This window comes from Pan troglodytes, chromosome 7 (assembly GCF_028858775.2).
Source record: "Pan troglodytes isolate AG18354 chromosome 7, NHGRI_mPanTro3-v2.0_pri, whole genome shotgun sequence".
Taxonomy (NCBI): Eukaryota; Metazoa; Chordata; class Mammalia; order Primates; family Hominidae; genus Pan; species Pan troglodytes.
The window spans coordinates 8,813,873-8,829,301 of NC_072405.2; the positions used below are offsets into that span (position 1 = coordinate 8,813,873).

Genomic DNA, 15,429 nt, shown 5'->3' on the forward strand with positions numbered 1-15,429 from the left:
GTTACAGTGAATGATTGTGGATGCATAAAGAATAAATTTAATATTTTTAAGGCATGGAGATTATTTGTATCTAAGAAACCAGGTAAAATAAAGAAACATTTATGCTTGTGTGACTGATAAAAGAGTTAGAGAGACACTCATATTCTGGGAGTTTGAAGAATGTCATTTTCATTCTCTAAAAGTCTTGTTAGCATCACAGCATTGAAAATTTAAAAATCTATGTGTATTTTCTTGCTAGTGCTGGTACTTGAATATCTGTATCATCCACCTATCCATCCACCTACCCATATTTCTATAATCCACCGTCCATCTACATGCCTATCATCTGTCCACCATTTCTCTCTGTCTAATTTTCAAAACATCCTGTAAGTTTATATAAAGGAAGATTTTTCTTCTTGGGAAGTTCTCTAAGGCTGACAAGTTATCTGGCATGACTGTGGCGGATGCCCATAGCCAGGTGATCCTCGGGGTACAGATGGGGGAGGAGCACTTGTGAGAAACACCTGAAGTGCTTTTCCCCAGCCTCCCCGGCCCTGCCCAGGTGGTGGAGGCGCTGCACAGTGCCTTCCATGGAGCAAGCCCGGGGCTCCGCAGGGTCCTCAGCATGATTCAGATTTCCTTCCACCCCCAGCTCTAGATGATTTGGTAAAACCACAAACAAACAGGCACAAAACAGCCCACATGGAATTCTAAAGTTTTAATTTCATTTTGGAATTTATGCACTCAGATGAAATGATTTATGATGATGTTGAGAATGGGGATGAAGGTGGAAACAGCTCCTTGGAATACGGATGGAGTTCGAGTGAATTTGAAAGTTACGAAGAGCAGAGTGACTCGGAGTGCAAGAATGGGATTCCCAGGTCCTTCCTGCGCAGCAACCACAAAAAGCAAGTATGTGTTCCCTGCATATGTGAGGGATGGTTCTCTCGCGTTAACACGGACAGGGGGCTGTGAATATGATTGTGATCCACCTAGTACTTCATAGTGATTTGTTAAGATGCTAATAAGTAGTTTGGGGAAAGCATAAGATATTGGCAAAGGAGAAGACGTCTCTTGTTTCATATAGTTAAGTATCGTCATGGAAAGATGGAGAAATTAAACTTCTATAATCCACTTAAAAGGTCTTAAATGAGCTCATCACCTTGAATAAGAAAGTAGTTATTCTCTGAATTGCTTGTGTTTTAATGTATTATGTGCTTTGCACGTAGCACCATTTGCGGAACACTGAATAGATGGGATCGGGGTTCCCTAAGACACAGCACATCTGCACTTTGCTTTAAGTGAGGTTTGAACTTTAGCATGTTCAGCATGAAAAGGAAGATGTAAAAATAGAAGATGTTAAGGGACAAAAGCTTCTAAACTGACCTGTGACAATCATTTCTTTTTTCTTTTTCTTATTTTTGAGATGGAGTCTCGTTCTGTCTCCCAGGCTGGAGTGCAATGGCGCAATCTCAGCTCCCTGCAATCTCTGCCTCCCAGGTTTAAGCCATTGTCTTGCCTCAGCCTCCCAAGTAGCTGGGATTACAGGTGCCTGCCACGACTCCTAGCTAATTTTCGTATTTTTAGTAGAGATGGGGTTTCCCTATGTTGGCCAGGCTAGTCTCGAATCCCTGACCTCAGGTGATCTGCCCATCTCGGCTTCCCAAAGTGCTGGGATTACAGGTGTGAACCGCCACACCCAGCAGGATGATCCTTTCTTATAGGGAATTTTTATTTTACTTTTTTTGTGGAAAAGTCTTGAGATTAGGGTGTGAGGTGGGATGTCAGAGCTGTTAGGCGTGAATTCTGGAATTGGGTGGTTGTGAGTCATGGAACCTGGGAACCATTCAGCTGAGGCACCTCCCAGGCCTTGGTGGTGCCAGGCCGTGCCACCGGTGTTTTGTTAGAGTTTTTTTTTGACTGTTTGTAAAAGGATAGATTTGTGCTCATCTACAGTGATGTCTGTGTACTTTCTGTGTGAGGCTAAGATGGAAGCCACACGCAGTCCTCGTCTGAGGCCGGCGAGTCCCGTGTTACTGATAGAGATGGTGACCGGATGCCCGCCATAGTGACAGTTGGTGATAACCGGTGTTATCCCTCTGGTCCCCTAGTAACCCCCAGTAAGCGGAGATTTCATTCCTGGACCTAGCTGCCACATCCCTATGGTTTACAAGTGATTATGGGCTGCCTACAGTTCTCATATTCTGTGAACCTGGGTCGTGAAACTCAAGGAGAATCTACTAGATCGTGGCGGTCAGCTCACCTACCCAGTTTCATTCACAAGTTCTTCCAGGAATTAGATCTTTTCTGCCACCGTCATCATTACAACTGCGATTTAAACAACCGATGAAGCTGCAATTGTAGTTTTTCGGGTTTTTTTTTAATTTGAAATGGAGTCTTGCCTGTCGCTCAGGCTGAAGTACAATGGCGTGATCTCGTGTCACTGCAACCTCCACCTCCCAGATTCAAGTAATTCTCCTGCCTCAGCCTCTCAAGTAGCTGGGATTATAGGCACCTTCCACTACCAGCTAATTTTTGTATTTTTAGTAGAGACGGGGTTTCACCATATTGGCCAGGCTGGTCTCGAACTCCTGACCTTGTGATCTGCCTGCCTCAGCCTCCCAAAGTGCTGGGATTACAGGCATGAGCCTCTGCACCCGGCCTGCAATTGTAGTTTTTAACAGCTGATAACTAAGGTGATATTTAGCTTGCTGTAGCTGAGTCAGACACTTGATTTAAACTGAGATTTAAGAAGAGTGCTGGGCTCTGACGTCACAGATGGAGGCTCGGTGTGTGCCTGGGAGCGTGGGTTAAATGCTCTTCAGTTTCGCTTTCATGGTGGGCTGTGACAGAGGGGCCAGGCCACTGAGGAGCCGAGAGGCATTAGTAGTCACTCCTTGGTAGTAATTCAGGAGACCCTGCCCTTGCCTTGGAGCGGACCCATATCCCAGAGGAGCCCTTGACTGTCCGGGCAGTGCCAGTGGTTCAGCAGCCCTCCCTGCTGGGCGAAGGAGCTGGGGAAAGCCAGCACACAGTGGGTTTGTGGTGCAGAATTACAACCCGGGAGCGCTGCGCTCTGCATTTCCAGCCTCTCCTACACCTCCATGTTGCCAGGACAGTGGCCTGGACCGGGGGTGGGAATACTGTGTGGGGTGCAGACAGGGCGCCCGTGGGTCAGGCCTGTCCAGGATGGAAGTGCTGCAGGCAGCACCACGTTTTCTCGTTCAAATGGTCACATTTTAAAAACAACCAAAATAAAACTACATGTTGTTCAAAAGTCATCTCAAAAAATCTCGAATTTTATTAAAAACTTCCTAAACTGTCCGTGACATGAGAAATGCCCCGAAACGAGCAGTGGGGCCTCAGCCACGTGCATCTGAAGTGTCTGTGACCACACGGAGAAGGATCCAGGGGGTCCCCAGTCCCGTCAGTTAGAGAGAAAGTGACCTCAGGTTGGAGACCCTTGAAAATCCGTGCTGCCATCCCCAAAATATGTCACTTTCAGTACAGTTTAAATACAAGTATCTTTTGCTTGGATGCCAACATAAAAAATGATTTTATGTATTTTTATTTATTAGATAATTTTGATTCCACCAAAATGTAAACGAATGATTTCACAGATATTTTGTGTGCGTGCATTTGCTCCTGTCTAGCACAGAGAAGACTCTAGCCTGGTGTCTGGATAGAGTCTGTCTTTTGATGCCATGTTTAACTCGTTTCTGCATTTATCTCTCTTTTTTTTTTTTTTTTTTTTTTTTTTTTTTGGAGACAGGGTCTTACTCTGTCTCCCAGGCTGGAGGGCAGTGACACCATCAGGGTTCACTGCAGCCTCCACTTCCCAGGCTCAAGCAATCCGCCCACCTCAGCCTCCTAAGTAGCTAGGATCACAGGCGCGCACCACCCTACCTGGCTAATTTTTGTAATTTTAATAGAGACAGGGTTTCACCACGTTGCCCAGGCTGGTCTTGAACTCCTGAGCTCAATTGATCCTCCCACCTCTGCCTCCTAAAGTGCTGGGATTACAGGGGTGAGCCACCGCGCCCAGCCAACTATTTGTGCATTTATCTCTCAAGGACCAACTGGGCTAGTAATGGGGACTCTCGCGTGTGGTCCCAGAAGCCCCCAGCCAGGACAGGCCTGATGTGCCACTGCAGACGCTGCCAGCATCCTCTCAATGTAAAATTGTCCCAAAGAACCAAAAAGAGCCTTTTTGTGAAAAGACTGTGTCTCTTTATGCTGTAGCTTTCTCATGACCTAACCCGTTTAAAGGAGCACTATGAGAAAAAGATGAGAGATTTGATGGCAAGCACGGTGGGCGTGGTGGAGATTCAGCAGCTCAGGCAGAAGCATGAACTGAAGGTAGAGTCTTGCCCCCGGCCGCTGCCCCCACTTGCCGGCTGGGCAGTAAAGAAAAACCGCGCGGCTCGGTCGGTCCTTGCTGTCTCAACAGCGGTTCTCAAAGGGTGGTCCGGGGCTCCCGGAATCCCCCGACGCTTTGGGGCTCACGTGGACTCTGAGACGCTCTGTGCCTTTCACTCTCTCCCTCTTACGGGGAACCCAGGAACATTCTGGAGGCTCCACAGCTGTGGCCTCACCACTGGCGGAATGCCATCTGGCTGTCTACTTGAGAGGGGTTTCCAGAAACGCACAATGCCACTTTCTGTTTGTTTTGGAAAATACAGCAATTTTTCATCAATGTTATTTAAGATAACATGTAATAGGTTGATTATTTTTTAAATGAACATTTATAAAAATATCCAAAATTTTTCAGCGTTTTAACTTCAAATGCAGTAAATATTGATACATAAAACCCTGGTAAACAAAAGGCATTTGGGCTCTCCATAATTTTTAAGAGCGTCCAGGGCCCCTGAGACCGGAATGCTTGAGAACTGCGGGACCTGAGTGTCGTGACAGTCTGTTTTGAGCGATGTCTTTTAAAAGGGCACTGTCAAGTACTGTTTCCTGCAATTGGACCTTTTATCCTGCTGGTATTTTGTGATCATTCATATGTGTTGAGTGGCACTCACTGGAAAGGGATATGCACTCCACACAGCTTCTGGAGCAGCCGGCTCATCCGCCCTGTTGTGCTTGGGCCATCAGAAGCCACAGCTGCAGCCGCCCCCTGGGAGCCCGCGTTACCCCCTCACATCCAGCATCTGGCTGGCTCCCCTGCAGGGTGTCTGATGGGACCTGCCGGAGGCTGCAGGCAGTGTGGCGGGGTTTCTGAGGAGTGGAGGGCACCATCAGAACCTTGGGAGGGGTGTGTGAGCTACGTTTGGAGATTTTCACAGACACGGGGAGTGCCCTGGCTGAAGCAGGTGAGGGCACTGTGGGAAGTGGGAAAGGAAGGCTGGGGAGGCAGCCAGGGCTGAGCCCAGCACGCTCGCTTCCCCTGGTGAGAACACCCCTGTGTCAGCCCTGAGAGCCGGGAGTCCTGGCCGAGGCTGTGACCTGGAACCCGGGGTCTCACCTGCTCTGCACGGGGTCTCACCTGCTCTGGGGCTCAGGGAGCATGGCGGCCCTCCAGTTTGTCAGTTTGCAGTTCTCTGATACTCTGTCCGGGACCCCTGATGGGGCTGGCTGAAAACCAAGGGTTCACAGCCCAAATCTGGGGTTGAGAAAGAGCAGGATGTGGACAGGCTGTGCAGGACGGAAACGCGCAGGCGGGCAGGGCTGTCTGCGGCATCGGGCGGGAGGCAGGGGACATGGGTGCAGGGGCCAAGGAAATGGCAGCAGGACATGGTCCCATGTGGGGTTGGGAGATGCAGGAGCAGGGGAGCCCACGGGGGACGTGATGTTAACGCCGTCGATGGGGGACAGCATTGCAAGTGATGGAGATGGTCTGGGGCAGGCGACGCGGGTGTGAGGCCGTGCGTGTTGTGTGGTGTTCATGGTGAACACTTCAGGAAGGCAGCCCTCAGGCGTTTGGAAGTCCAGGGCAGGCAGACACGGCCAGGGCTAGAGCGATGCTGTCTGCACGCTGGCGCCCAGCAGCCCTGCTCCTCACGCGGTGGTGTGACCCAGAGTGAGGAGAGCCTGGTTCTCAGCTGCACTGCTGGTCCCTTTGAGAGGTCCGTGGGATGGGGACATCGGTTGTACCATAAGAGATCATCTTTTAAAGACGAAATCACTCAGTGTCCAGTGGCCAGTACCTCAGATGTTGGGTTTTTAAGGAATAAGAAATCAGATGGCAGGAGACGCCTCAGACGCCCCTGAGTCTAGGCAGCCGAGTGTCCAGCACAGCTCTGGCCGAGGAAGTGGAGGCAGGGAGCCCCAGGCCAGGGGGACCTGGCTTCCGAGTCTGACATCCGCAGCGTGCTGCACCCCGACCCTCCCTCGGGTGTGTCCCGTGCGTGTCTGCAGCATTTGCCAGGGTCTTGCATTCAGCCCCGTGGCTAGGGCTGGGTCCGTGTAACCATGCGTGTGAGGCGGCCCTGTCAACAGCTGGCCATGCCCCCACATGGGGTGCGGTGGGAAGCCCCGGGGAGGTTAAAAGGCTGAACTGAAGCTGTGAGCGTCTGCAGTTAGTTGTTTTGCCATTTAATTCGAGGCGAGTTGTTTGACATTTGTGCATGTTAGTGACTCACCTGTGACCCCCACGTAGCTCTTTGTGTGAGTGGATCACATATAATACCTTAAATGGGGCAGGGAACATGTTTCACCATGTCCAGGAAGGGCTGTATTTTTAAGGTCTGTTTTTTCCTTTTTTCCAACAAACAAAACCAAAACAAAACCTAGCCCAGAACTGCACGTGACACATGCGCTCACAAGAACCAGACTACTTGACAGTATTCTTTTAAAACAGGCAAATGAAAGTCGCAGGTGGGTTCTGCCGCCGTCCCGTTCTCACATCTCCCTCTCCGTCGCAGATGCAGAAGCTCGTGAAGGCCGCGAAGGACGGCACCAAGGACGGGCTGGAGAGGACCAGGGCAGCCGTGAAGAGGGGCCGCTCCTTCATCAGGACCAAGTCTCTCATCGCACAGGGTCCGTGCCTGCGGGTCTTCTTGTGGGGAGGACACGCGGATGGCGGGGCGGCCACATCTTGTGGGGAGGACTCGGGGTGGGGGGTGGCCGCGCAGGCTCCCACAGCCTTAGGGAGCATCAGCCTGCTCAGTGCTTGGGTCTGGATCAGCCCTGCTGACCCCAGCCTCCCCGTCCTGCAGGGGTGGCGTTTTAGACCGAGGGCGCCCAGCAGCAGAGACTCATTGAGAATCATTGAGAATCACTGGCTGGACATAGGAAGGGCTGTGCAGGGGCCTCTGTCACTGTGGATTCTTGGCATTGGACTCTGTATTTATAGCACATTGGCCCTCCTGGGCATGGTCCCGCAGGGACTGAGGTCGTGAGCGTCCTGAACTGGGATTTCAGGAATCTTTTCCTTGGTGAGGGGAGATTTGGAGTAGACAGCAGAATTTCCAGGTTTTTCTAAACATCTAATGAAGGCGCAGTGGTCTGTGCAGTTACGTATGGAAAAGGCAGCTGGTGTGGAGGTGTCGTGCACGGCGGCAACAAGCAGCAGGCTGGGGTCATTTACCGTCCGAGGAGACTTCTCGGAGCCTTTGTGCACGGATGTCCTAAGGTCGAGTTACGGGAGGGTGACTGAGACTTCACTGTCATACAGGGGTCGCTGTGACTCTGACCTGGCATTTCCTGGTTGGTTCTCCAGCTTTCTAACGTGCCTGTCTGGTGCTAGGACATGGGTAGCATTTGCTAATATCTGTACTTGGAAGGGACTTTACAGTCACGTTTTCCCTCAAGGAACGGCCTCGGATACAATGTGTAATTGGTATGACATGGTGTAACTCAGGAGGCCTTTTCCTCTTTCAGTCCTAATGAAGCCCTCGGCATCTCAGACAAGGTGGGGGAAAGCTGTCAGCATCCCTGAGGGGTTTATTTGGTGATGGAGACGGGCAGGTGCATTCTAATAAAATGTGCAGTAGTATCGTGCCCTGATGAGGTGCCATGAGGTGCTCAGGGCAGCAAAGGACAGCCTTTGAGGAGGTGGCCATATTTACACAGCCCCTGGAAAGCACAGGCAGCTCTGTCCAGTGAGGAGTTGGGATTTGGGGCCACATTCACTGCCTCAAGGAGTGTGTCTGCCACCAGCAGCAACCCCCCAACTGGAGCCCAGATTCCAGGAGCTGATCACAACTGCCCACCTGGAGCCCACGCCAGGCCCCTGAGCCAGGATTTGCAGGCTGGCAGAGTCCCCCGGGACTGGGTGTGTGGGACAGTCTGAGAAGCCCTGACTCAGGCCCTGGGAGCAGGTCGTGCTTTGTCTCTGGTTTAGGGGTATTCTTTTGGGGGTCAGTTGGAGAGGTGCGGCAGTTTAATAGGCAAATCCTTGGCCGGGCACGGTGGCTCATGCCTGTAATCCCAGCATTTTGGGAGGCCGAGGCGGGCAGATCACGAGGTCAGGAGATCAAGACCATCCTGGCTAACACGGTGAAACCCCGTCTCTACTAAAAATACAAAAAACTTAGCCGGGCATGGCGGCGGGTGCCTGTAGTCTCAGCTACTCAGGAGGCTGAGGCAGGAGAATGGCATGAACCCGGGAGGCGGAGCTTGCAGTGAGCAGAGATCGCGCCATTGCACTCCAGCCTGGGCGACAGAGCAAGAGTCCATCTCAAGAAAAAAAAAAAAGGGCAAATCCCTAACCTCCCAACCCGAGTTTCCTAAGCCATAAAATGAGAGGCTTGGACAGAATTTCGTTCTTTGTCCTGGTTGTACCTAAGAATTAACTAGAAAGCTTTTAAAACATGCTGGTGCCAGGCCCTCCTTCCCTGGCTGATCCGTTGATCTCTGAGGGAAAAGTCTGGGCATCAGTAGGTTTTAAAGCCCCTTAGATAGATGTTTCTGTGCAGCCAGGGTTTGGGATCTTTGAACTAGAAAAACGCAGGTTTCTATCCTCTAAAAGTGCCTGTGCTTTTCTGATTTCCAGCCATTTTGTGGATGCTTTAATGTAGTTAGCTGTGTTTTAAAAAATGAACGTAGGCGTTTTCTTGTTTTTTAGAGACAGGGTCTCACTCTGTCGCCCAGGCTGGAGTGCAGTGGCACGACCACAGCTCACTGCAGCCTCCACCTCCTGGGTTCAGGCGATCCTCCTGCCTCAGCCTCCTGACTAGCTGGGAGTACAGGTGCTCACCACCATGCCTGGCTAATTTTTAAATTTTTTGTAGAGATGGAGTCTTGCTATGTTGCCCAGGCTGGTCTTGAGCTCCTAGGCTCAAGCGATTCTACCATCTCGGTCTCCCAAAGTGCTGGAATTAGGGGAGTGAGCCACCATGCCCAACTGTGAATTTAGTTTTTGTTTAAACTGTTTGAGTTTTGGAAAGCTGTGCTTCTTAAGGCATCCAGTGAGAGAGACACAAGAAATATACTAAGTGCCACCTCAGTTTTCAATGACTTTTGACTCACCTCAGTTTTCAATGACTGTTTTTAGCCATTCTTAGCTGTGTTTCCTTGTTTCTGATTGTGATATTTTATAGATTAAGAAACTAAAATATTTAATTTATGAAATATTCTAAAACACTAAGATTCCAAAATATTGCCACTTTGCTATCTAGCTATTCAAATGGCACCTCTCCCTTTTGAAGTTAAACTTTAAATACTGAAAATTTCAAATACAGACAAATACTGTATTACCCTCTGGAAAGAATATTTTATTGGATTTGTTAAAAATTCAACTTAATAATAGCTGGGTGTCAAGTAAGCATGGAAAATTGAAAGGTCTACACAAAATATGTATTTGACTTTTTTTTACTGTACTATAGTGTTGTGAATATATTATTTCAATGTAAAATTCATGCATTTTGACTTTTTTTTAAGATCACAGATCTTCTCTTGAGGAAGAACAGAATCTGTTCATTGATGTTGACTGCAAGCACCCGGAAGCCATCTTGACCCCGATGCCCGAGGGTTTATCTCAGCAGCAGGTGAGATGAGCAGAGCTGACAGGGGCTGTTGACCAGCAGAGCTGTGCTAGTTTTTAAATATTTGTATGTTTGATGCTGGTTGGTAAATATTTGCTGTCTCAAACTCTGCATCCACTCGGGCCCTCCACTATAGGTTCCTGGCCCAGCACTTAGAGGCTTACTGCTGGGCTCAGCAAGGGTCTGGGGGGACGCTGGTCAGCAGCTGTGGCCTGGACTCAGGCCCTTCTGGTCCTTAAATATTTTGGACAGCACCCCTGACCCTGAGTGTAGCTGTGAGAAAGGGGAGGAACTTGCATTCTTCATGGGAGTCAGTCACACAGTTTTTACTTTCACAGAGACAGAGTGTGGGTTTGTATGGTCAGTATGTGTATGTAGCTACCTGAGACTGAGATGAAAATGACAGATTTTCAGTAACTAATTAAATCTGAATATAATGCATTTCTTAAAAATCTGATACTCAGTAGCAGAAGGGAAAAAATCAGTGGTTTTCATTGGATTGTCTTAGGGTAAAAGGAAGATAAAACTTGAGGAACCAGAGTGACAGCACCAAGTTTGCAGGCCTTTAGCAGCAGGGGCTGATACTTTGGGATGATGGGAGTTGTTTCCCACATGGGCAGCGAGGTGCAAATCATGGACACCAGGATGGATAAGCAGACATATGTGTAATCCACGGATCTGGGGAGATCCCTGATACAGGTAGGCAGATAGAGCAAGAGAGAGCATTGTCAGATTAAAGAAAAACAACACAGAAATGCTTAGTGACTGGCCAGGTTTAAAAAGAGATGAAAAGGGATACCTGCGAGCTGTTCATAATTGGCCAGGCTGAAATAGGAGGCTTACATTTCACTGGAATTGGACAGCGATGACTGAAGTATTAGTTTTGTCAGCAGCATCACAGGAGTGACGGGATGGAGTGTCAACAGAGCTTGGAGACAGTTGTTGAGCAACTGTCACTCATGGGTGTGCATGCTCTGTGCAGGCCCCGTGCCCGGTCCCTGGTGTGTTTCACTGCATTTCATCCTTGCAAATCCCCTTGCCATCCTTGTGTACTCTGTAAGAAAGCCTGGACTCGGAGGAGGCTGATCATCAGAACTGCGTCCTCCAGCTATGCGAGGAAGGGGTCTTGTCTGATCTCAGTCTCTCCCATCACAGCCTACTCCTAACCTGTCTGTGCTCACTGGGGCCATGTGATCTGGGCTGCCACACATCCAGGGGGGTGGTTGACAGCCTTTACCAGGAACAGAGGATCTACGCTTTCTCCTATGCATGCTGTCCAGCTCACCCGCCTCACTTCATGCTCAGGAGTTATGAATGGGGTTCATGGCTGAACACCTTCTTGGCAGTCCTATGAGGCGCTCAATAGGATAACATGCTGGCCAGTCCTCTACTATCTGGGGCCCTCACTGCATGTGGGGTACCTATTCTGGTGAGGACACATCATGTGAGAGGGACTTGGATCCTGCACTCTGAGAACTTAGTGTAGTGATGAAGCCAAAAACCAAAAGTAGGAAAAGAAGGGAAAAGCACAGGGGAAATGCATCCTAGCAGATGAGGGACTAAACAGGAATCATAACAGGAGTATGAGTGATTCAGGACCAGAAGAGTCAGGAGACCTTGAGGACGCGTGGCCCAAGCCAAGACAGCGGCCTGAGCTGAAGACCAGTGGGCAGGGTGCGGGGGTGAGTGTGAAAGAGACGATGCCAGACCCTGAGTGGGGTGTGAGGGGTCTGTGAGGAGACACTGAGTGGGGTGAGGAGTCTGTGAGAAGTCCCTGAGCAGGTGAGGGTTGTGAGGAGAGTGTGAGTGAGCTGAGAGTCTGTGAGGAGACACTGAGTGCAATGTGAGGGGTCTGTGAGGAGACAGTGAGTGGTGTGAGGGTTGTGAGGAGACACTGAGTGGGATGAGGGTTTGTGAAAAGACACTAGATGGGATGAGGGTTTTGAGGAGACACGGAGTGGGGTGAGGGTTTGTGAGGAGACAGTGAGTACGGTGAGGGTTGTGATGAGACAGTGAGTGGAGTAAGGGTTGTGGGGAGATGCTGAGGAGAGGTGAAAGTTCTGAGGAGACACTGAGTGGGATGTGAGGGGTCTGTGGGCAGTCACCAAGTGCCATGAGAGTTGCAAGGAAACAAGGAGTGGGGTGCAGGTCGTCAGGAGACAGTGATTGGGGTGAGGGGTCCATGAGGAGACACTGAGTGGGGTGTGAGGGGTCCGTGATGAGACACTGTGAGTGGGGTGAGAGTTGTGAAGAGACAGTGAGTGGGGTGAGGTTTGTTAGGAGACACTGAGTGGGGTGATGGTTGTGAAGAGATACTGAGTGGGATGAGGGTTTGTGAGGGGACTTTGAGTGGGGTGACGGTTGTGAGGAGACACTGTGGAGTGAGGGCTGGGAAGAAACGTGGAGTGGGGTGGGGGGTTTGTGAAGAGACACTGAATGGGGTGAAGGGTCTGTGTGGAGACACTGAGTGTGGTGTGAGGGGTCTGTGAGGAGTCACGGAGTGTGGTGTGAGTTGTGAGAAAACACGGAGTGGGGTGCAGGTCGTGAGGAGACACTGAATGAGGTGAGGGTTGTGAGGAGACACTGAGTGGGGTGAGGGTTTATGAGGAGACACTGAGAGAGGTGAGGGTTGTGAGGAGACACTGAGTGGGGTGAGGGTTTATGAGGAGACACTGAGAGAGGTGAGGGTTGTGAGGAGACACTGAGTAGGGTGAGGGTTTGTCAGGAGACACTGAGTGGGTTGAGGGTTGTGAGCAGACACTGAGTGGGAGGATGGTTTGTGAGGAGACATTAGGTGGGGTGAGGTTTGTGAGGAGACACTGAGTGTGGTGAGGGTTTGTGAGGAGACACAGTATGGGGTGAGCTTTGTTAGGAGGCACTGAGTGGGGGGAGGGTTGTGAGGAGACGCTGAGTGGGGTGAGTGTTGTGAGGAGACACTGAGCGGGGTGAGGAGTAGTGAGACACTGAGTAGGGTGAGAGGTCTGTGAGGAGACACTGAGTGGGATGTGTGAGGTTTGTAAGGAGACCCTCAGTGGGGTGAGGGCTGTGAGGAGACACTGAGTGTGGTGAAGGGTATTGAGGAGACATTGAGTGGGGTAAGGAGTCTGTGTGTAGACACTGAGTGGGGTGAGGGTTGTGAGCAGACACTGAGTGGCGTAAGGGGTTTGTGAGGAGACACTGAATGGGGTGAGGGGTCTGTGGGGAGACAATGAGTGGAGTGTGGGGGTCTGAGAGGAGTCAGTGCGGTGAGAGTTGTGAGGAAACATGGATTGGGGTGAGGGTCATGAGGAAACACTAAGTAGGGTGAGGGTTTGTGAGGAGACACTGAATGGGGTGAGGGTTGTGAAGAGACACTGAGTTGGGAGAGGGGTCTGTGAGGAGACCCTGAGTGGGGTGAGGGTTGTGAGGAGACACTAGGTGGGGTAAGCGTTTCTGAGGAGACACTGCGTGGGGTGAGCTTTGTTAGGAGGCACTGAGTAGGGTGAGGGTTGTTAGGAGACACTGAGTGGGATGAGGGTTTATGAGGAGACACTAGGTGGGGTGAAGGTTTTGAGGAGACACTTAGTGGGGTGAGGGTTATGAGGAGACACTAAGTGGGGTGAGGGTTTGTGAGGAGACACTTAGTGGGGTGAGGGTTGTGAGGAGACAGTGAGTGTGGTAAGGGTTGTAAGGAGATGCTGAGTGGGGCTGTAGGTTTTGAGGAGACAGTGAGTGTGGTAAGGGTTGTAAGGAGATGCTGAGTGGGGCTGTAGGTTTTGAGGAGTCACTGAGTGGGGTGAGGGTTTGTGAGGATATGCTGAGTGGGGTGTTGATTGTGAGGAGGCACTGAGTGGGCTGAGGGGTATTGAGGAGACACTGAGTGGGGTAAGAAGTCTGTGGAGATACTGAGTGGGTGAGGGGTCTGTGGGGAGACGCTGAGTGGGGTGAGGGGTATGGGGAGACACTGAGTGGGGTAAGGAGTCTGTGGAGATACTGAGTGGGGTGAGGTATGGGGAGACACTGAGTGGGGTATGGGGAGACACTGAGTCGGGTGTGAGGGGTCTGTGAGGTGTTACCGAGTGTGGTGAGAGTTGTGGGGAAACACGGAGTGTGGTGAGGGTCCTGAGGAAACACTAAGTTGGGTGAGGGTTTGTGAGGAAACACTGAATGGGGTGAGGTTTGTGAGGAGACACTGAGTGGGGTGAGTATTGTGAGGAGACACTGAGTGGGGTGAGAGTTATGAGGAGACACTGAGTTGGGTGAGGGTTGTGAGGAGACACTGAGTGCGGTGAGGGGTCTGTGACGAGACACTGAGTGGGGTGAGGGGTCTGCGAGGAGACACTGAGGTGTGAGGGGTCTACAAGGAGTCACGGAGTGCGGTGAGAGTTGTGAGGAAACATGGAGTGGGGTGCGGGTCATGAGGAGACAGTGATTGGGGTAAGGGTTGTAAGGAGACACTGAATGGGGTGAGGGGTCCGTGAGGAGACACTGAGTGGAGTGTGAGGGGTCTGTGATGAGACACTGTGAGTGGGGTGAGGGTTGTGAGGGGAAAGTGAGTGGGGTGAGGGTGGTGAGGAGACACTGAGTTGGGGGGTTGTGAGGAGAGAGTGGTTTGAGGTTTATTAGGAGACACTGAATGGGGTGAGGGTTGTGTGAGATACTTAGTGGGGTGAGGGTTGTGAGGAGACATTGAGTGGGGTGAGTGGTATGTGAGGAGACACTGAGTAGGGTGAGGGGTCTGTGAGGAGACACTGAGTGTGGTGAGGGTTTGTGAGGAGACACTGCATGGGGTGAGCTTTCTTAGGAGACACTGAGTGGGGTGAGGGTTGTGAGGAGACACTGAGTGGGGTAAGAGTTGTGAGGAGACACTGAGTGGGGTGAGGGGTATGTGAGGAGACAGTGATGTGAGGCATCTGTGAGGAGACACTGAGTAAGGTGAGGGGTCTGTGAGGAGACACTGAGTGGGGTCAGGGTTATTGAGGAGACACTGAGTAGGGTAAGGAGTCTGTGTGGAGACACTGAGTGGGGTGAGGGGTTTGTGAGGAGACACTGAATGGGGTGAAGGGTCTGTGCGGAGACACTGAGTGTGGTGTGAGGGGTCTGGGAGGAGTCATGGAGTGTGGTGTGAGTTGTGAGAAAACTCGGAGTGGGGTGAGGGTCGTGAGGAAACACTGAGTGGGGTGAAGGTTTGTGAGGAGACCCTGAGTGGGGTTAGGGTTGTGAGGAGACACTGAGTGGGATGAGAGTTGTGAAGAGACACTGAGTAGGGTGAGGGTTGTGAGCAGACACTGCGTGGGAGGAGGGTTTGTGAGAAGACACTAGGTGGGGTGAGGTTTGTGAGGAGACACTGAGTGTGGTAAGGGTTTGTGAGGAGACACTGCATGGGGTGAACTTTGTTAGGAGGCACTGAGTGGGGGGAGGGTTGTGAGGAGACACTGAGTGATGTGAGAAATCTGTGAGGAGGCACTCAGTGCGGTGAGGGGTATTGAGACACTGAGTGGGGTAAGGAGTCTGTGAGGAGACACTGAATGGGGTAAGG

The 15,429-nt window shown here is 51.0% G+C and overlaps 1 protein-coding gene across 10 annotated transcripts in view; it reads left to right on the forward strand.

The window, feature by feature from the left end:
- Positions 1-15,429, forward strand: part of ARHGEF10 (Rho guanine nucleotide exchange factor 10) — a 146,659-nt gene that overhangs the window by 59,621 nt on the left and 71,609 nt on the right. For 8 of the 10 annotated variants that reach the window (XM_016959043.4, XM_016959045.4, XM_016959044.4 and 5 more), the window contains 4 exons: positions 728-891; positions 4,222-4,338; positions 6,849-6,963; positions 9,808-9,914. In XM_016959043.4, the coding sequence (XP_016814532.4) occupies positions 728-891; positions 4,222-4,338; positions 6,849-6,963; positions 9,808-9,914 (503 nt within the window). The remainder of the gene's footprint in view (positions 1-727; positions 892-4,221; positions 4,339-6,848; positions 6,964-9,807; positions 9,915-15,429) is intronic. The other 2 variants (XM_016959048.4, XM_063816112.1) reach the window with 1 other exon arrangement.